This window comes from Spermophilus citellus (assembly GCF_964194105.1).
Source record: "Spermophilus citellus genome assembly, chromosome: 17".
Lineage (NCBI taxonomy): Eukaryota > Metazoa > Chordata > Mammalia > Rodentia > Sciuridae > Spermophilus > Spermophilus citellus.
In genome coordinates, this window is record NC_138199.1 from 73,278,254 (window position 1) to 73,300,540 (window position 22,287).

Consider the following 22,287-nt stretch of genomic DNA (forward strand, 5'->3'; position numbering starts at 1 on the left):
AGATCCCAAGCCCTGTCATTTCCATGCTATTAAGGAGAGGGACAGTTCAGTTATCCTCCCCACATACCGTTTCGCTAATTATTAGAAACTAAAACCTGTTCTAGGAGAAACAAGGTATAGATGTACATTCATCCATCATGGTTAGTGGAAAAGTACTTATACAGGTTTTCTTTTTCCTAACTTGATTTAGAGAAAAACAAGCAATGCAGAAAATGGAGAATTAAAATGCATACATGGGCTGGGGTTGTGGCTCAAGGGGTAGAGCACTTGCCTAGCACGTGTCAGGCACTGGGTTCCATTCTCAGCACCACATAAAATAAAATAAAGGTATTGTATCTACCTAAAACTAAAAAAAATAAGCATTAAAAAAAGTCTATGCAGTAAAATAAAAACAATAGCAAATGGGCTGGGAGTGTGGCTCAGTGGTAGAGCCTTTGCCTATAGTCAAGGTGAGAGAGACCCTGAGTTCTAATCCCACTGCCTCGAGCAAACAAAAAACAGCAAATGTGATGCAGTGTGCAGGCTATGGTCGTAGGTCTTGTTCTGTCATTGACTTGCTGAGTAAGTTACTCAACTTCTCTGGGTTTCTTCTGTAAATTAAGTAATTTGGATGACATCATCTTTTAATTCTACAAGTATTTAGACTTAATCTGAAACTCTTGGTGTATATCTATAATTTTTAAATGAGTGGGGTGAAGTGTATTTCTGCAGTGACAGCATACCTGGAAGTTTTAGGGATAATATATAAACCAATTACAATTACTTGGATATAATCATAAGATTGAAGCAATACACAACTTGCATCATTTTGGAATTTTTCCTCCCCAAGAGACCCTAGTAACTACACAATAGACTTGGCCAGATTCTCAATTCTGTAAACTGACAGTTTGGATTTGGATAGGAGGTTATTCAGAAATAAAGAAGTACCATTCTCTGCCTTTTTTTTGTTATTTTGTGTGTGCGCGTGTGTGGGGAGGGTGTACTGGGGACTGTACTCAGGGGCTCTCGGCCACTGAGCCACATCCCCAGTCCTATTTTGTATTTTATTTAGAGACAGGGTCTTACTGAGTTTCTTCCCCCGTTGCTGAGGCTGGCTTTGAACTCGGGATCCTCCTGTCTCAGCCTCCTGAGCTGCTAGGATTATAGACGTGCACCATTGAGCCAGGCCTGTATCATTCATTCTTTAATACTAACAATTTTCCTATTTATCATTACCCTTCTGCCCCGCCCAAGATATTGATTTTTTTTAATGAGGCAATCATTAGATGGAATAATCCCATCAAAAATGTAAATTAGTCTAAAAATATGGATTTGAAATAGATTCAACATGTTAAACAAGGTCATCACAAATGTTAAAGTATCTATGAAGAACATTTTAAACCTTACATCCAATCCCCAGGTTTGGGGAGACTGCTTTATCTTATAAAGTGAACTATTCTGCCTGACTGGTGGGATACCGGGAAGAGAAAAATATTTTCCCAAGTAAAAAGGCTGTGGCCCAGAGAGGACGCATCCCCTACTCAAACCCAAGCCTTTCCTCTGGACTCTGATGCTTCTCAACATAAGTGCAACTGGCCAGGGTTCCCGAGACTATTCTAGAAGAAGATTGAATTCCTCCTTGGCCTTTAATATAAGCTGATCAGGCCAGGTGTCAGATGAGAAAGGACATAGGTGGTGGAGTTCCAGGTTTCAGGGTTGGTAAATGTTAATGAAGCGTCTTAGCAAAGGTGCGGGCGGACACAGTGTTGTATAATATTGCTCTTCCTTAGCAAATTTTCTCAAGCTGACTTCCAGCAGGCAGTCTTTTCATGCCTCTAAGGTCAATCCCGCCGCAGGGACGAAAAAAATCGCTGGCCGACTGGACTCCAGATGATGCAGTACAGAGGCCTAGCCCTAAGAACCCACAATACAGTCTTAAGCCCTGCTTGTGGGCACTGCTCTAAGCCGGCATTAGAACCATGCCCCAGCTGTACTAAGTATGGCAGCAAAGTAATTACTGCATCGTTGGCAGTGGAATTACACTTGGAACGGTTTCATAGAAGTCTCTTGGCCCTCTCTACTCTCAGGGCTTCAGTTTCAAGGAAGGAATCCCCAACTAAACTGAAATCGCGCTGGTGAAGAGGAGATCTGCGACCGAACTGCAACTCCCAGAAGCCATCGCGGGCCTTCAGCATCCGGGACACCGTCCGCATGGACCCCTGGGTATTGTGGTCCCTTGCTTTGGCAGCAACCCTCTGCCGACGGTAAAATTTCGGCCGAGCGGAAGACCACAACTCCCAGCAACCCTTGCTGCTGTGCGGGGGGTCTTCACGTTCTCGTGGCGCGGCGCAGGCGCACTGGGTCCTCGGCGCGGACCGCGCAGACTGAATAATAAAAGGGGAGCGGCGAAGAGGCAGGAAGACAGGACCATGTCGAAGGGCCCCGGGCCCGGCGGCTCCGCAGCTTCCTCGGCGCCCCCGGCCGCTACCGCTCAGGTGCTGCAGGCACAGCCCGAGAAACCGCAGCACTACACGTACGTAGAGCCCCCCCCCGCCGCGCGCGCACGCCTGACGTCAGCGGCCAGCGTGAGTCACGCGCGCAGGGAGAGCGCGAGGCGGCCTCTCCCTCCCCCCTTCTTCCTCCGGCCCGGCCCAGACCGGTTCCAACCTGCTGGGGCCGGTCCCAACTGCCTCCAACTGCCACCAACCTCTGGTCGGGCCGTGGGGCGGGAAACTCGGTCCCAGCGGCCGAGTGGGGAAGGCGGGCGCTGGGGATGCGGAGTGCACACTTCTCTGGCCTGGCCTTCGAGGCCTGACTGTTGCTCAGACTATAAAACCACAGTCCCAGGCACCTTTCGGGGCGACTAGAAGTCCACGACACCACCCAGACGAGTTCCGTAGGGGCCGGCCCTAGAACCGCCTGTGAATGACGGTTTGCGTGAAGTCCTGTCAGGAGGCTCGGTGCAGCGTGCACCGGAGGCCTTTTGTGTCCTGAAGGCCCCTAGGTTGTCCAGGAGGAGCACCCTTGCTTGATTTTGCTTAGAACAGTTGGCTGAGAAAAACACGCAAAACCCCTAGCAGGCTGTCCTGATCCAGCCTCAGCCTGGGACCCCAAGGCTGATGGCTGCCAAATATGACCATAGAGCCCCCGCCCCCCCAAATGTGGCAATAGAGGGAGTTCCAGTTGTTGACACTGCAAGATTGGCAAGATGAAAAGCCCTGGAAATCTGCTTGTGGCTACGTGTAGGTCCCAGTATTCATTTCTTTTCAAGGGACATTAAGCACTTAGTGCTAGGTGCTGTGGGAGGGAAAAAGGTGAATAAGAAGCGGTTCCTCCTGTTGCGCAAATGCTGTTGTTTTCCCTAGTGATGTGCGTGTCTAGAAGACCACCCCGCACCCACTGGTGGAGGAACTTGAGGGGTCAGCCAAGCCTCAAGTTGTTCAGTGAACGAAGGGCAAGGAAGCATCTGTTAGGAGCAGAGAAACCAAAAGTAGACAGGAGGAGCTCTTGCTTGTCACAGAAGAAACACCCTTTGGGAGATTGTTCTGGGATCAGTCATAGGAAGTGTATCTGTTTCTTTGTGGGATTCTCTGGTGTTGCCTGAAATCATCTAAGCCTCTTTGACTACAGTGTGACCCAAATTTATAACTTTTCTGATAAGGCTATTGTTTTGCTGGTCTTTGTTTTATTTACTTTTGGAGGTGATGGGAATGGAACCCAGGGCCTGGCTCTGCCAGTGAGCTACATCCCCAGCCCTGATGGTCTTTTCTTCCTGGAATTCTTGCTCCATCCATTGCTTTTGACCACGTGAACTTACCTTGGAGAATACCTACTATCTGAATAATGTCATAATTCTTGATTTGCCAGTTTGGAAACTTAATATAATTGGAGCTTCTTTATAATCTCTGATTGCTCAGATCATGTTTTCATGTAAAGTATCAAAACACATTTTGAGTAATGTAGGTCTTGGTTTCAGCAACTCGCGTTTCTATGTTGTGTTGTCATTTAATATACTATATCTTTAATATACAATGTCTTCCTGATTACTTGGTCTTAATAGATTAAATTGTTTTTGACAGCTGTATGAATGTCAATAACAGTCTTTGTTCTCTTGATTTTCATTTGTTTGAAAGCTGTCTTTCCATTCTTTGTGAGGTAGGTACAGAGTAATGGGACTCTTGTTTTTGAGGTGTCTTAGTAAATCAACAGGAGTTGATGAAACACCAAAGCTTCTTGACTTGATTAGATGGTGAAGGTTGTAGATATTACTCTCTTTGGATTTTTTTTTTTTTAAATGCCAGTGTAGGGATTGAAGACTTTGCACATGCTATGCAGGCATTCTACCACGGAGCTGTATCCCCAGCTCCTTGTGTTTGTATCTCCAAAATTAAGGGGAAAAAAAGTTTTTTTTCATGGTAAACTTATGGATGTTCAGTAGTTGTGATGATATGGAAAATTTTATCTCCTGTCATTCAAGTCTGAGTTGACACAGGATTGCTGGCTCTGACTTTATTATTATTAAGGTGAATTCAGTTATTGTCCTTAGGGGATACAGGGGACAGGAACATTTTTATTTCTATTTCAGTATTTTCTGTGAAATCCTGAGCTGCCCTGCATTTTTCTTTCCATTTCTCCCTTGCAGTATGAATTTCTAGCATTTGTTTCAATGTCAATATGGCTTTTATCTACTACATTGATCCAATTGTTGAACACATATAAACCTCTTATTATTTATTTATTTATTTCTAAAATTTATTTACTGTTGTCCTGGGAATTGAACCCAGGAGCATTCTACCTCTGAGTGAAATCCCCAGCCTTTTTTAAATTTTATTTTGAGACAGGTTCTCACTGTGTTGCCCAAGCTGGCCTCAAACTTAGGATCTTCCTGCCTTAGCCCAAGTAGCTGGGATTACAGATGTGCCCCACTTTGCCTGGCTATATTTTTTTTAATGTATCAAAATTCTGTTGCCTTTTAAAACTCTTATATATTAATTAATTTGGTGTGATTTTCCCCCCCTCCCCCCATGCTGGTGATTAAACCCAGGATCTCCCACTTGCTAGACAAGTGCTCTAACACTAAGCTACAACCTCAACTTCTAATTTGGTATATTTTTTATTTCTGATATTTGAAATTATGTGACTGCTATAGTTTTATAATAATCCAGAGAAACTTGCACTAAAATTGAGTCTCATTCATCATAATGACAATTTGCCAAATAGTGAATCTACCAAAAACAAAAATTGCTTCCCACCACGTGTAGTAGTACGGGTCTATGATTCCAGCCACTTGGGAAACTGAGGCCAGCCTCAGCAACTTAGCAAGACCCTATCGCAAAATAAAAAAGGACTGGGATTGTAACTCAGTGGTAAAGCACTCCTGGGTTCAATCCCCAGTACCTACCCACCACTCCTCTGAAAATTGCTTTTCAGTAGGCTTGTGGTTTTTGTCCTTTATTTTTGTGTCCTCAGAGTTTGACCTCTCCTTAAGAGGATTATTCATAACATATTTAAAGGATAATTATTTGTTAGCAAATTTTCCCTGAACTTTTGAATAATATTGCATTAAGGGAAACTGAAATGATCCTTTCAGCAAATTGGTATAGTTAGTATACAATTGTTTAGATTTGAGGAATCAAGTCCTTATAGAAAATAGTTATATCAGGGGCTGGAGCTGGGGCTCAGTGATAATACACTTCCTGGCATATGTGAGGCACTGGGTTCAATTCTCAGTAGTGCATATAAATAAATTTTTAAAAATTAAAGGTCTATCAACAACCAAAAAAATTTTAAAAATAAAACATATCAGAATTTAATCTGTTGAACAATTCCAAGTATTTGATTAACACTCAGGAAAAGTATAATGTATGTATATTAGTAAATATTCAGTATAAGAACCACATGACCTTCTTTTATTAGGTAATTTGTCTTTTTATTTGACAAAGACTAAATTTAAACCAGCAAGACCATATTGTACATTAGAAGAGTTTTATATAAAACAATTTAAAATTGAGTCTGGGCCTGGTGGCTCATGCCTGTAATCCCAGCAGCTTGGGAAACTGAAGCAGGAGGATCACAAGTTCAAAGCCACCTTAGCAATTTAGCAAGACCCTAAGCAACTTAGCAAGACTGTCTCTAAATTAAAAATAAAAAGGCTGGAGATATGGCTCAGTGGTTAAGTGCCTCTGGGTTAATTTCTAATACCTATATATATATATATATTTGAAAGTTCATGAAAATATTTAATTTTCTTTTGTCATTGTTTTGGCTCTATAAGAGGAAGTATGCCTCAAAGATAAATCTGTTTCGGATTCCTTCATCTGCAGTTGATTCCGGCTTCTTAATGCTCTCATTTTAAAGGGAAAGACAATTCTAGTTTAGTGAAGGTTTGTTAGTATTTTCTAGCCACTGGGTGATTTCTCATAGGAGACAGATGATAAGTGCTTCATAGCCTTTGCTATCTAGGTTTCATTTTAAGTTAGGAATAGTTTCCTGGGCATCATTAAATGAAGATAACATAGTAGTAGTTCCACAGAAAACTATTTTAAGGCAATTTTGTTAGTTTTACACATTACACATAAATGTTGTGAACTTCACTTGATTGCATCTGATTATGTTTTGGAAAATCCAGGAAATGAACGTGTATTTAAGTCATTATTGCAAATTGTAGTAAAATTGTAAGTACATACTGGAGTACAACTTGTTGCACAACGTAAGTCACTAAAAGTGTTACTTAGCAACCTCAGAGAGAATGAGCTAAATTACCAATAAATCTTTATGGATCTTATTGACTCATTTATGAAATAAGACTAATTTTTTGCTGAACAAAAATTAAGGACTCACTGTAGTCTTCATTCAAGCTCACAAAATCCCTGTTAATAAGTATTAAAGTGCCCATGCTGAGAGTAGACTCTTAAGCTTAACACCCAGTTGATATTTGCTATAATCTAAATTAATAATTAAAGTCAAGATTTGCTTAATGGTTAAGTTTCTTTGTTTTAATCCAGCTATGTTAGATACTAAAGAAGGCTTCCCCACAACCCATATGCATCTGCTTTGACTGGTGGTTTCTATCATCCTACAAAGACTGTGACTTATTGGTGAGGGCAGCTGGACAACTCTGAGAGCATCTTAGAAATCCATCTTGGGCACAATCTATAAAGGAGCTCCTCTGGAAATAGCACCCCAGATAAGTGCACAAAAGCAAGACACCCTCGTGGACCTACTACCTCCCGCTTCCAACACCCTGATGACTGAAGGTGAGGTCTCCTTCCTGTGTGTCTTAGAAGCCAAGAGCACACTAGGTTATTAGAGCCCTGCAGCAGCCTGAGTAACACATACCTGTAGGTATTCCTGCCAGACCTTTGCCTAAAGTTATTTTTTCATTAGGAGAGATGCTAGGTCAGAAGAGTGGTGAAAAATAAGGTTTTATTTAAAGCAACTTTAAATAGTGGACTAGTCTATGATTATTTTCTCAAACTGAGCAATATTTGCTTAGTGATTAAGAGTTTTGTTGTTTTTTTAATCCAGCTGTGCTTGATATTACAGGAGGTTTTCCCACTATCCTTATGCTTCTTCTAAATTTTGAAATTGCAACTCTGGACAGTTATGACTAATCCTAGTAGATTATCTTCCCTTCTTTTAACATCTTGGATGCATTTGGGGCACACCAATGTGTTATGTGAAGATGGATATTGAATGTAAGTTTCGGTGCCATTCTTAGCCAACTTAGAAAAATTACATTAGCCTAATTGCTAAAAATTCTAAGAATTGGGTTTAGTATATTTCTGAACATTATAGCTTTCTTGTTTCCTTACCATATACATACTCTATGTAGATTTGCCCCAGCCAGTCATCTTAAAATATCTGCCTAGGCAATAGAACCATTTGTGTAGAGAATTTGGGTAAAATTGAGTATGTGATAAAAGGCATGGAATTTAAGAGTGATAGAAATGTTCTGGAATTAGATAGTGGTGGTGATTACACAGGTTGGTAAATATACTGAAAATCACCAAAATGTATACTTTAAGATGGTGAGTTTTTATGTTGTATGAATTATATTTCATTTTCTTAAAATGTTTAAAACAAAATCAGTACATGAGTTTTTACTACTTCAAGCATGTGACCTGTTGCCAAGGCTCAATCGCATTTGTTCAGTGTGGGAAAGCCTGCAATTTGCAAAAAGCACCTTGATGTTCTTTTCCTAGCCTTCCCAAAGGCTGTATCCCTGTGTATACATTCTAGATGAATGGCCTAATGTTGTCAGGCTATGGAGAGGCTTTTGAGATAAGTGTATACTCACAGTACATTTGAAACTCCTAGTTGTTGATAGTTGTATTTTTTTTTTTTAAAGAATTTTTAATATTTATTTTTTTAGTTCTCGGCGGACACAACATCTTTGTTTGTATGTGGTGCTGAGGATCGAACGCGGGCAGCACGCATGCCAGGCGAGCGCGCTACCGCTTGAGCCACATCCCCAGCCCGATAGTTGTATTTTAAATTGTCTCTAAATTGACAGCCATTAGAGGAACAAGCAGATTTTTTTCCAATGCTTTTAAAAAATGTACTGGGGTTATTTCCCAGGGTGGGTGGAAGGTGGAAGAGAAAGTTTAGGTGTACTGCAGAAGTGTGATAGAGCCCTTTCTTCAGTTTCTGGGATGATTGTTTTAAAGCTCACAGGGGCATTTCTTAACTTCAGGTCATGTGTTTTAGGCATTTAAGATAATGTTAGTGGCTATAATACATTAGTTCTAGTAATCTCGGCAAACTTTTACTTCTCATTAAAATTCCTCAACTTTCACCCTTTTTTCTTTGCCAGTTTGTAGAATTTGACAGCAGTATCAAGAGCTGAGGAGAAGGGGCTGGGGATGTGGCTCAAGCGGTAGAGCACTCGCCTGGCATGCGTGCGGCCCAGGTTCGATCCTCAGCACCACATACCAACAAAGATGTTCTATCCGCCAAGAACTAAAAAATAAATATTAAAAATTCTCATTCTCTCTCTCTCTCTCTCTCCCCCCTCTTAAAAAAAAAAAAAAAAAAAAAAGATGTTGTGTCCGCCAAAAATCTAAAAATAAACATTAAAATTCTTTCTCTCTCTCTCTCTCTCTCTCTCTCTCTCTCCCCCCCACACTAAAATATATATATATATATATATATATAAATATAAAAAAAAAAAAAAGAGCTGAGGAGAAGGCGAAGATGGAAAGGAGTCTAGCGACTTAAAAGTCACATAGCATTATCTGTGAGGTGACCTTTTTCCTGTTGGTGGCTCAGTTTGTTTAGGAGATAAAGAAGATGCTAAGGCCTTTGGCAGTGTCATCCTGTCATAGCTGAATTTATTGAAATGTTTCTTCCCTTTCCTTATTCTTCACATCAGTTTGCTTTTCATGTTCAGAATTTGACTCATTTCTTTTCTGTTAGTGTTTGAAACACCATACGGCCACCATCAGTCCTAACAGTGACTTCTAATAAGCAGGGGTGGTCCAGATCCCATCTTCCTATAAAATTTTGCCCTACTTTTAAGGGAGAGGATTTTCTTAAGAACATTATATCTTTTTGGTGTCACTTAAAATTTAAGAGGTATTAGGTACCTGATGGCCTGACGCTTTAGGTATTGTATGAATCAAACCTATTTAAACCTAATATAGAGACCACTATTTGTATTCCCTACGTAAAAACAAACTAACTGACCTATATTTTAATAATGAAGTGGGAGTACTTTATAATGAATATATAAAGTGTATGTTAATGAGCCAATAGAGCATGTTAAAGTTAATATTTCTGTTTTCATTTTAGTAAATTACAGTATTATAATTATGGCCTGCCAAAAACTCTCCCTGGCATATTAAATGCATGCTGTAGAGCCACTGGTACTTATTTGCTACTACTATTGTTTTCCTTTAGCTCCATTAAGAAAAGCTTAGTTAACAACTAGCATAGTGGTTAAGAGGACTGGCTCCTGGGTATGAGGCTCACCTCTGCCGCTTATTAGCTGTGGTACCTTAGGCAAGTAGCTCTTTATATTTCAGTTTCCTGAGAATAGCAACAGTACCTGTCTCATGGGGTTTTTAAGAGGATTCAGTGAGTTAATACATGTAAAGTGCTTAAAACAGTGCTGGGCACTTAGCATAGGGAAGTATGATTTTTACCAATTTTTGAACCAGGCCCAAGTCACTGCTTTCAGTTGCATTGTTCCTTCCTTCAGCATCCTTAGTCACATGCCTTCTTTGACTGCATCTGCACCAAAATAGTCATTTCATAGGGTGCTTGTGGGTCAGCTTTATCTCTTGGAGTACACATCCACTCAAGTCTCACTTCAGTCTCTATTTTTGCAGAGCCTCATTAGACTGCCTAATTCATCTTATGTGTTAGATATGTGTCCTTTGTTGACCCACTCTTTTTTTTTCTTTTGAACCCAGGGGTACTTAACAACCAAGCCACCTCCCTAACCCTGCCTTTTTTTTTTTCTTCCTTTTTTTTTTTTTTTTTAATATTTATTTTTTAGTTCTCGGCGGACACAACATCTTTGTTGGTATGTGGTGCTGAGGATCGAACCCGGGCCGCACGCATGCCAGGCGAGCGCGCTACCGCTTGAGCCACATCCCCAGCCCCTTTTTTTAAATTTGAGACTGAGCCTTGCTGAGTTGAACTTGCAATCCTGTCTCAGTCTCCCGAACTGCTGGGATAACAAGCATGCACCACTGCACCTTGCCTATGTTGATCTAGGGCCAAATAATTTGTTTCAGAGAATAACAGTATATAAAATGTTTATTTAAATGCGTACACCAAAATGTTCATAAAATTGAAGGTTTTTTAGGGCAGCTATGTACTGAAAAACTTGAAGTAAAGGTAGTAACTGATTCGGGAAGAATAAAACAGGGTTCTGGTTCTTCTTGTGTGTTCTCCAACATCAGTGATGTGCCTGATCCTTACATGAATTTTGTTTCCCCCATTTCTCCAGCTCCAAGATCCTTAGGGCCAGGAGACAATTATAGAAAGAAGGAACCAGGGACAAGCAGTACTGGTTACATAGCAGTGTTGACCTCCTCATAGGTCTTGTTAGTTCTTGGGGCCAGGACAGCTTGCAGGTATGATCTTTCCAGTGAATACCAGTGCAAAGTGGGCTGAAAATGAGTGAATTTGACAAAATTATGTTGTGTGCATGTATCAACATACCACAGTGAATTCCACTTTTATAAAAAATAAAATAAATTTTATTTAAAAAAAAGGGAACTGGGCGTGGTGGCACACTCCTGTAATCCCAGCAGCTCGGGAGGATAGTGAGTTCAATTGATCTTAGCCAAAAGGCCGAGAAGCCATAAGGATCTTGAGTTCAAAGCCAGCCTCGGGAACAGTGAGGCACTAAGCAACTCAGTGAGACCCTGTCTCAAAATAAAATTCAAAATAGGGCTGAGGATGTGGCTCAGTGTTTGAGAGCCCCCGAGTTCAATTTCCAGTACCAGGGGAAAAAAAAAAGCGGGGGGGGGGGGCGGTGGCTAAAATGGTGGTGGGGGCAGTGCTGGCAATGGAACCCAGGGTCTTGTGTATGCTAGGCAAACACCACATCTTTTGTATATAAAATATAATCTTCAATGATGACTTGGTTTTATTTTTTTATTTTTATTTTTTCCTTTCCTTTGGTGCTGCTTGCAGAATCCTATTTTTATGGTTAGATTCCAGTAAAGAATGTTTAAGATCAAGACCTTTTTTTTTAAATATTTATTTTTCAGCATTAGTTGGACACAATACCTTTATTTTATTTATTTATTTTTGTGTGGTGCTGAGAATTGAACCCAGGGCCTCATACATGCTAAGCGAGCGCTCTACTGCTGAGCCACAACCCCAGCCCCAGATCAGGACCATTTCTTATGTCTTAAGATCCAATTTCTGTGTCTTATACGTATACTTGTTGATAAAAGTGAAATTCAGTTTTCATAGATTAGCTTATTAGATACAGGCAGATCTGTTAAGTTGTAGATCTCTACCCGAAAGGTTCTTGAGTGGTAACTGCCACTGGCCAAGAGAGTAGTAGGTTCCTTAAGAGCATTAGCCCTTCCTACTTCAGAACCCATGGCCTATGTGCTCTGACTGCGAGATATCAGGCATCCTGAGTGAATTTATGTCATTGAGTCTGTTGCCCCTTTTGTTAGACTCTATCTTTTGCGTATTATATGTTGAGATTCTTCAAGTGTTGAGCACATCCAGTATTGTAGCACCATCTCTTCCTATTCTTAGTTCTCCAGAGGCTACCACTGTCTAGGCTGTTTGCCTCTTTATTCCAATGAATAGCTGAGTCCCAGTCAACTTTTACAAATCCTAAACAAAGAAGATGCCATTTAGTGGGCCTGGGGATGTGGCTCAGTGGTAGAATGCTTGCCTAGCACATGCAAGGCCCTGGGTTCAATCTTCAGCACCATATTAAAGTGAAGGTATTGTGTCAAACTACAACTACAAATAAATATTTCAAAAAAGAAGATGCCATTTAGTCATTCATTTTACAAAGAAATGAAAGCACTGCAAAGGAATGAATTGCCACGAATAATGAGAGACATTTCTCCCTATTTTTCTGGGTTCATGCAGAGCTTTTGAGTACCAGACTTGTTCCATTTGGGATGCTGTTTGCTTTCTTTTTCCTTCAGTACATTTCTTGAGCACCTGCTATGGGTCAGTTCTGTGCAGGGATGCGAAGATGAATAGCTATGGCTGTCTATAGAGTAGTCAGAATCAACTGCTCTGGGACTGAACCAACTGTGTTCACACAATGCATTAGGAGCATGGAGTGTGCAACTAACACCACTGGGCAGGGAGGGTCAGGGAACCCTCAGGATAGAGAAGAAGCCAGAAGGGTGATTGATACACAGGAGACAACAAGATCAAAAGTATAGAGGTGTGAGACATATTGGGGAATACCATCTCTTAGAGCAGAGTTGGCAGACTACAGCCTGCCTGTCAGATCCAGCCTGCTGCCTGCTTTTATATGGTTCATGGGCTAAGAATTTTTTTTTTTTTTTTTTTTTTTTTGGTACCAGGTATGGAACTCAGGAGCACTCAACCACTGACCCACATCCCCAGCCCTATTCTAATGGCTGGAAAAGAACAATATTTCATGAGGTGAAAATTAAGTGAACTTCAAAGAATCCATGAATAAAGCTGTATTTGAACCCACATTCATTCATTTACATATCTGAGGTTGCACACTAAACTGCTGTACTGAGTAGCCACCACAGAGATTGTGGAAGGCTCTCTAGTAGTGGTGTGTCAGGGCACTCAGCTTATTTTTTTGGTATCAAGGATTGAACTCAGGAGTGCTTAACCACGGAGCCACATCCCCAGCCCTTTTTTGTAATTTTAATTTAGAGACAGAGTCTCACTGAGTTGCTTAGCACCTCGCTTTTGCTGAGGCTGGCTTTGAACTTGAGATTCTCCTGTCTCAGCCTCCCAAGTTGCTGGGATTACATGTGTGTCCTGCTGCAGCTGGCAGTGCACTCAGCTTTGTTTCCTTGTGCTATGCATGTTAGTGTTCCATAGCACTTTATTTATCCTTTATTATCCTCGTAAAACTCTCGTAAAAAAATGAGAAGAACACAGTAAAGTACAAATTATTTTGTTACTGAAGTCATTGGCAAAGCATCTAATAAAGATAGCTGTGCTGGGTGGTGGTTGCACACCTGTAATCCTAGCTACTCAGGAGACTGAGATAGGAAGATCTTAAGTTCAGGCCATCCTGGGCAACTTAGTAAGACTTTGTTTCAAAGTAAAAAGATTTTTAAAAGAACTAGGGATGGGGCTTGGGATGTGGCTCGGGATGTGGCTCAAGTGGTAACGCGCTTGCCCGGCATGCGTGGGGCACTGGGTTCGATCCTCAGCACCACATAAAAATAAAGATGTGTCCACTGAAAATTTAAAAATAAATATTAAAAAAAAAAAAAAAGAACTAGGGATATAGCTCCATAGTAGTGCACTTGCCTAGCATTTGTGAGGCCCTGCATTTAAGTCTCCAGTAATACCAAAAAAAAAAAAAAAAAAAGGAAAGAAAAGAAAAGAAAAAATGCCGTGCTGGGGCTGGGGATGTGGCTCAAGCGGTAGCGCTCGCCTGGCATGCGTGCGGCCCAGGTTCGATCCTCAGCACCACCTACCAACAAAGATGTTGTGTCCGCCGAGAACTAAAAAATAAATATTAAAAATTCTCTCTCCCTCTTTCACTCTCTCTTAAAAAAAAAAAAAAAAAGAAACTCAGTTTAAAAAAAAAATGCTGTGCTGAAATAATATACCAACATGACCAAACCACTTGTCACATATTCCCAACTCATTGAAAAGTACCTGTTAGAAAAATTAGAAAATGTAAAAGAGTATTTCATCACAACAGAAGTAAAAAATGCAAAAGAGGCTACAACTGAAGTAAGTTTCCCAGTGGCTCATTTGTTAGTTGAGCAGGGAAAGCCATTACTGATATTGAGTTAATTAAATTGTGTTTGAGCATGGCAGCTGAAGAAGTGTCTGGAGAAAGCAAACTTGTTTATGAATATTAGCCTTTTAGCAAAAACAGTTTCTAAAAATGATGAGGATATTCTTTTAACTATATGTCAATAGTTAAAAGAAGAAGACAAACTGGGTACAGTAGTGTACCCCTGTAGTCCTAGTTACTCAGGGGGCTAAGGCAGGAGTATGTGAGTCCGAGGCCAGCCTGAACTTAGTGAGATGCTGTTTCACAGGGGTATAGCTCAATGGTAACGGGCCATTGGGTTTAATTCCCAGTACTGCTTAAAAAGAGAGGAAGAAAACTAGGCAAATGGGGTTTAGAGGTAGAGCTCTCTCCAGCATGCTCAAGGTCCTGGGTTTGGTTCCCAACACTGCAAGAAAACAAAAACAAAGTAATGATTTTATTTAATTTTCCTTGGCTCTTGAGTCAACAGATATTACTGTTTAGCTTTTATTTATTCATGGAGTTATTGCCAGGTTGGAAGTGACAGATGAACTTATGTCTGTGAATAGCCTGTGAATACCTGGAACAGGTGAGAATATTTTTGAAAAAGTTAAGGTTCAATACAACCCAAAGTGTAATCTGCTAATATCTTTTACAACTGATGGTAAAATGTGTGGAGCACAAAAAGGAGTAGTTGGACAAATTTACAAAACTTATGAAAACATCAGATATTTAAAACCTATAGTGCCTAGCTAGGTGCAATGGTGCATGCCTATAATCCCAGTGACTTTGGAGGCTGAGGCAGGAGGAGAGTTCAAAAACCAGTCTCAGCAACTTAGCAAGGCCCTAAAAAACTTAGTGAGATGCTGTCTCAAAATAAAAAAAAAAGGGGGGGCTGGGGATGTGGCTCAAGCGGTAGCGCGCTCCCCTGGCATGCGTGCGGCCCAGGTTCGATCCTCAGCACCACATACCAACAAAGATGTTGTGTCCGCCGAGAACTAAAAAATAAATATTAAAAATTCTCTCTCTCTCTCCTCTCTCACTCTGTCTTTAAAAAAGAAAAAGAAAAGGGACTGGGGATGTGGCTCTGTGGTTAAGCACCCCTGGGTTTAATCCCCAATATAAACAAACAAATCTATCAATCTTCATCTTTTTTTTTTTTTTAAAGAGAGAGAGAGAGAGAGAAATTTTTTAAATATTTATTTTATTTTCTCTTAGTTCTCGGCGGACACTACATCTTTGTTTGTATGTGGTGCTGAGAATCGAACCTGGGCCGCACGCATGCCAGGCGAGCATGCTACCGCTTGAGCCACATCCCCAGCCCTCAATCTTCATCTTGAGAAACTTTTTTTTTTTTTTTTTTGGTACCAAGGATTGAACCCAGGGGCCCTTAACCACTGAGCCACACCCTTTTTTATATTTTATTTAGAGACAGGGTCTCTGCTGAATTGCTTAATGTCTCACTAATCTCCTGAGGCTGGCTTTGAACTCGTGATCCTCCTGCCTCAGCCTTCTGAGCCACTGGGATTACAGGTGTGTATCACCGCACCTGCTACTGCTTCATCTTGTTATCAGTCAGCAGGTACTCTGCAGAAAATACATGAATTTATTATTACATTGTTAGGTTGTGAGCATCTGTGATAAGTTTCACTTGCTCTGAGGACTTAACCATCATCAATTCCATGAATTTTTCTTAGAAGCTGAATATTCTGACATGCCCTAGCACACAGCAATTTGATGGTTTAGCAGTAATAAAGTTCTCTTGCAATTTTCACACTCAGAACTGATTGCTTTCAGCTACTATTACTGAATAGTTTTGGAAATTACCTTTTACTGCAGTCTTGATAATATTTCTTAATAAATATTAAGATTACAAGGTCAAAACAGTGCTTACGGCAAACCTTATGTTGCAGTAAAGTCATTTTGACAACAGTACTTGAATTATTATATCTTGTCAAGCTGCTTTATACACTTTCTGTGCTGTTAAGAATGAAAGCAGGGCTGGGGATGTGGCTCAAGCGGTAGCGCGCTCCCCTGGCATGCGTGCGGCCCAGGTTCGATCCTCAGCACCACATACCAACAAAGATGTTGTATCCGCCGAGAACTAAAAAATAAATATTAAAAATTCTCTCTCTCTCTCTCTCTCTCTCTCTCTCTCTCTCTCTCTCTCTCTCTCTCTCTCTCTCTGTGTCTCCTCGCTCTCTCTTTAAAAAAAAAAAAAAAAAAAAGAATGAAAGCAGGGGGGCTGGGGATGTGGCTCAAGCGGTAGCGCGCTAGCCTGGCATGCGTGCGGCCCGGGTTCGATCCTCAGCACCACATACCAACAAAGATGTTGTGTCCGCTGAGAACTAAAAAATAAATATTAAAAATTCTCTCTCTCTCTCTCAGAGCTCTCTCACTCTCTTTAAAAAAAAAAAAAAGAATGAAAGCAGAGCTGGCATTGTGGCTCAGTGGTAGAGCGCTTGCCTAGCATGCATGAGGTACTGGGTTCTATCCCTGGCACCACGTAAAAATAAATAAAGATATTGTGTTCATCTACAACTAAAAATAAAGAATGAAAGCAGAGGCAGGGTCTCCATTCCTGCATGTTTACCGTGAGTATGTTTTCCAAGCACAAATTACAACATTAGCTGTGATTGTGCGTCTTGATGTGAGTACAAAGGAAATTTCCCTATTTCAAAATCCATTTACCTGTTCAGCTGAAGAGTTTACACCAAACCTTCAACTGGACATGATTAAAGGAGAAATATCAACTAATAGAATTCTATAAATGTCATTTAAGAGAGGAATATACTCAACATCATATGCTTGTAAACTGATAACAACATTTAACAGTACCTATTTGTGTGAAAAGACTTTGTTTTTGCTTTTTTGGTACCAGGGAATCCATGGGCACTTAACCACTGAGCTGCATACCCAACCCTTTTTATTTTATTTTATTTTATTTTATTTTATTTTATTTATTTATTTAAAGAGAGAGAGAGAGAATTTTAATATTTATTTTTTAGTTTTCGGCGGACACAACATATTTGTATGTGGTGCTGAGGATCGAACCTCGGCCGCACGCATGCCAGGCGAGCGCGCTACCGCTTGAGCCACATCCCCAGCCCCCCCCAACCCTTTTTATTTTAATTTTGAGACAGGGTCTCACTAAGTTGCTTAGGGCCTCCTAAGTTGCTGAAGCTGGCCTTTAAGTTGTGCTCCTCCTTCCTCAGCCTCCTGAGTCACTGAGGTTACCAGTATGCCCCATCACACCCAAATTTGTGAAAAGACATTTTCAAAGAGGAAACATATCTCATGACAGAGTCAACATCAAGTAATGAGCATATGTGACATTTGTGAACAATTTTGGTGAAAAGGATCCCCGACTTGGCAAAATGAAATCCCCCCAAAAAGAAGACGGCCATTCTTCATTCTTTATTCTTATTAGTAGATGTGTATTACAAAGAGATAATAGTCAATTGTTAAAATATTTACTATTTGATCTTGATGTTAAGGTTTGTTGATTCCTTCTCTAGGGAGTCTGAGGCAGCAGGAGAGGGAAAGCTTAGCCTGAGGCTATACTAAACCCTATTCTAAAAGCAGTGGACTTTTTTTTGTGGGGGGGCACTGGAAATTTGTTTTTTGGTGGTGCTGGGGATTGAACCAAGGGCCTTGTGCATGTCAGGCAAGCATTCTACCACATGAGCCATATCCCCAGCCCCTGATATTAGAAATACTCTACCACATCCCCAACCCATTTTTCTTATTTTGAGACAGAGTCTGTCACTGTGTTGCCCATGCTGGTCTCAAATTTGCCATCCTCTTGTGTCAGCTGAGATTACTTGTGCCACCATGCAGGGCTCCCTATCCCCTTGCCTTTAATTATATACATGTAGTAGTTTTTCTGTCAGCTGTCTCTGTTATTATTCTGTCCATTCAGTGTGTTCAGTTTGCTTCACTCTCCTCTTCAGAAAACTGATAAATATTAAGTGAGATATTTTGGAACAGAATCTGAAAAGGTTAGTTGGAAACTGAGCTGGTCAAATTTAGCACTTGATGTAATACTTTCTTACGAATGCTGTAGGGGCTGGGATTGTGGCTCAGTGGCAGAGCACTTGCCTTGCATATGTGAGGCACTGGGTTCGATCCTCAGCACCACATAAAAATGAATAAATGAAATAAAGATATTGCATCCATCTATAACTAAAAAATATTTTTAAAAAAATGCTGTAATTTTCCAAATTTATTGTTGATCCCATACTTGTCACTGCTAGTTTGTTGCAGCAAGTGATTGAATTGGGATTTCATGAAGCTTGATTTTTTTAAAGTATTTTTATATATGATACCTTTATTTGATTTATTTACTTTTTACGTGATGTTGAGGATCAAACCCAGTGGCAAGCACTCCACCACTGAGCCACAATCCCAGCCCCATGTAGCTTGATTTTTGCTTGTTTTTGTTTTGTTGTTGTTGTTTGTTTTGGTACTGGGGATTGCACCCAGGAGCACTTTACCACTGAGCTGTGTCCCCAGTCCATTTTTATTTTGAGACAAGGTCTCACTCAGTTGCCCAGGCTTACCTCAAACTTGATCTTCCTGCCTCATCCTCCTGAGTCACTGGGATTATAGGTGGGCGCCACTGTGCCTGGCTGAGTTGCTGCTTTTTAGCCAAGGTGAAGCCATGAAAATTGTAGTATCCCTTCAGGCTTTGGGACCCTTCTTGGTACAAAGTGTGACTTTCTCTGATGGCTCTTGTTTACTCTTTTTTTTTTTTTTTTTTCACCAGGAAGTGAACCCAGGGGCACTTAACCACTGAGCCACATCCCCAGCCTTTTTTTAAAAATTCTTTTAGAGACAGGGTCTTGCTCAGTTGCTTGAACTAGCAATCCACCTACCTCAGCATCCTGAGCCAGGCTTGACTCATCCTGTCACTGAGACCTTATCAGTTTGAAATTATTTGTTTATTGGTGTATATCCCCAAATGTGGGTACTCCCAGGAGTTGGGAGTATGAGTAGTTTAACCTTCTCAGATCTTTGGGATTGGGGATGGCTGGTAAATCTTTCCTTTGTGCTTAGACCTCAGTACTTCTTAGTTTCTGGAGAGCTGATTGAAGAGTAGCCCTCAGCCTATTTATCTGCTTAGAACTTGTGCTTTTAGACCTTTGAAGTGCAAAAATGTACTTACTGGACTTTGAAGTGCAAAAAGCTTACTTAAGGAGGTGGTTGAGCATTTCCACTGAAGACATAGGTTTAATATGGGCACAGGCCTATAGTCCTAGCTACTGAGGAGGCTGAGGCAGGAGGATCTCAAGGTGAAGGCCAGCTTGGGCACCATAGCAAGCCCAGATCTCAAGAAAAGAAAAACACACACAAAACTTAGGTTTCATTTCGGATAACCAGTAGATATTTTCTTTTCTTTTTTTTTTTTTAATATTTACTTTTTAGTTTTAGGTGGATATGTTATTTTTATGTGGTGCTGAGGACCAAACCCAGTACCTATGAATGCTAGGTGAGCACTCTACCACTGAACCACAACCCCAGCCCTCTTTTTTTTTTTTTTTTTTAGTTGTAGATGGATACAGTACCATTATTTTATTTATTTATTTTTATCTGGTGCTGAGGATCAAACCCAGTTCCTTACACACGCTAGACAAGCACTCTATCACTTAGCCATAACCCCAGCCCTTTTCTTTTTTTAGAGCTAGGAATCATACTCAGGGCCTTACACATTCTAGGCAAGCTTGCTAACTCTGAGCTACATCCTCAGCCCAGATAATTTCTTTAGTATGTCTTATGCAATATGTGGGGTATATTCATACTGGAGAAATAGTAATTTTGTCTGAAATTCCAGTTTAACTGAGTGTCCTGTATTTAACTTAATCCTAAACATAGAAAAGAATGATAACTAAATGTTTTTTCCCCCTAGTTTTGGGAACTGCTTCTCCCATGACGTGGGAGAGGGAGAAAGGGATTTTTTTTTTTTTTTTTTTTTGGTAACTCTGTGCTCTGGATTGAACCCAGGCTTCATGCATGATAAGAAGCCCCCAGCCCAAGAAAGGGAAATTTAGGCTAATATTTTGTTTCCTAGGTAGTGGATGGTACATTTTCATTAGTGACTTAAGCAAAAGGTTAGAATTTTCTTTCACCTGATTGTAGTTGGTTGAAAGTGAGCTTTTTTGCCTTCCTGGGTAAGCCCCTCCTCTTATGAGTACCTGTTCTGCAGGGTAGTCATCCCTGTGTGATAAATTATGAGTTGACTGTATGGTAGTGCTTTTCATAACTGTGTATTCTTCCTCCAATGCTCTGCCTAATAGTGGCATCATAACCCTGTTGATGTGACTTTGTGACTTTATTCCTTGATACATTCATTCAGCAAACTTTCTTTACCCTGTCTTATCAAAGGCATTACAGTAGGTTTATACAAGCTTGCTATTAAGGAATATATAATCTAGTAGTATAAAGTTTTTTTGAGCATTGAGCACCCCACATCACAAGTGGAAAATTTCACACCTAACCTCACATGGTGGGCTCTGGTCAAAATACAGGGATACAGAAAATATTCTGTAAAATTGTCTTCAGTTTGTGTACATCTCAAGGTGTATATGAAACCTAAATTTTGTGTTCAGATTTGGCTTCCATCCCTCAGTAGCTCATTATGTATTATATACAGATATTCCAAAATTCAAAAAATCTAAAATGCTTTTGGTTTCATGCATTTCAGATGAAGGATGCTTAGCCTGCAAAGAAAAATGTTTACATTATTAATATTCACAACAGGATTGAGGCCATGAGAATGTCTTAAGAAGCTTGCGTGGTGGCCCATGCCTGTAATTGTGAAGATGAGGCAGGAGAATTGCAAGTTCGAGGACAGCCTCTTAACTTAGCAAGACCCTGTCTGTAAATAAAAAATAAAAAGGAAGGAAGGAGAAAAGAAAAAGTGCTGTGATAGCCGTTAGCTAGAGATAATGAGTTAGGTGGAAGGTCCAGGAGGGCATTACGGAGTTGGTAGCATCAGAAGATACGTGACCACGAAATTTAGCCTTGAATGGTTTCTACAGGTAAGCAAGGGGACATGAGCAAAGGCAGGAAAATGAAAGGTCTGCTTGCAAGACACCAAGGTTCCATTCATTCATTGGATGGTGGTGAGGAATCCAAGAAGATGATGCTGGAAAAGGGAATTGAGCTGGACGTGTGGGGCCTGGAACTTCAGGCTAAATAGTTGGTGTGTATTCAGTGGGTCCTGGAAGGGGCTGAAGGCTTTAATGATAGAATTAAATTTGTACTCTAGGAAGAATAATGAGCACTGTGCAGTGCACACTGGACAAGGGAGACCAGAGACCAGGAGACCAGTTTTTTGACCTGGGACAGTGGCAGTGGGAATGGAAATAAAGAGGCTTACAATGAGGTAATATGTTGCCTCAGTGTCTGTCCTTATCTGTGGTACTCCTGACAAAGTCCTGTGGAGCCTGACTGCACGTGGCACTGTGACATATGCCGCAAGTAAGCAGGCTCCCTAGGTGTCGCTGTTGCCCTCAGGGACCTCTTGTTTAATTTTTTGTTGTTGTTGTAGATGGACACAACAGCTTTTATTTATTTGTTTGTTTGGGGGTACCAGGGATTGAACTCAGGGGCACTCAACATCCCCAGCCCCATTTTGTATTTTATTTAGAGAACAGAGCCTTACTGAATTGCTTAGTGCTTCACCGTTGCTGATACTGGCTTTCAACTTGCGATCCTCCTTTCTCAGTCTCTGGAACTGCTGGGATTACAGGCTTGTGTCACTGCGCCTGGCGCTTGTTTATTTATTTTTGGGTGGTATTGAGGATTGAACCCAGTGCCTCACATGCTAGGCAAGTGCTCCCTCCACCACTGAGCCACAACCCCAGCCTCATCAGGGACCTCTTCTT

General features: G+C 40.8%; 1 protein-coding gene across 3 annotated transcripts in view; it reads left to right on the plus strand.

Annotated features, from left to right (window-relative positions):
* Positions 1-2,292: 2,292 nt before the first annotated feature.
* UNK (unk zinc finger) overlaps positions 2,293-22,287 on the plus strand; it is a 40,661-nt gene continuing 20,666 nt past the window's right edge. For 2 of the 3 annotated variants that reach the window (XM_081272382.1, XM_081272380.1), the window contains exon 1: positions 2,320-2,512. In XM_081272382.1, coding sequence (XP_081128508.1) covers positions 2,409-2,512 — 104 coding nt within the window. In that variant the 5' untranslated portion in view covers positions 2,320-2,408. Of the gene's footprint in view, positions 2,513-22,287 lie in introns of all 3 variants that reach the window. The other variant, XM_081272381.1, reaches the window with a different exon arrangement.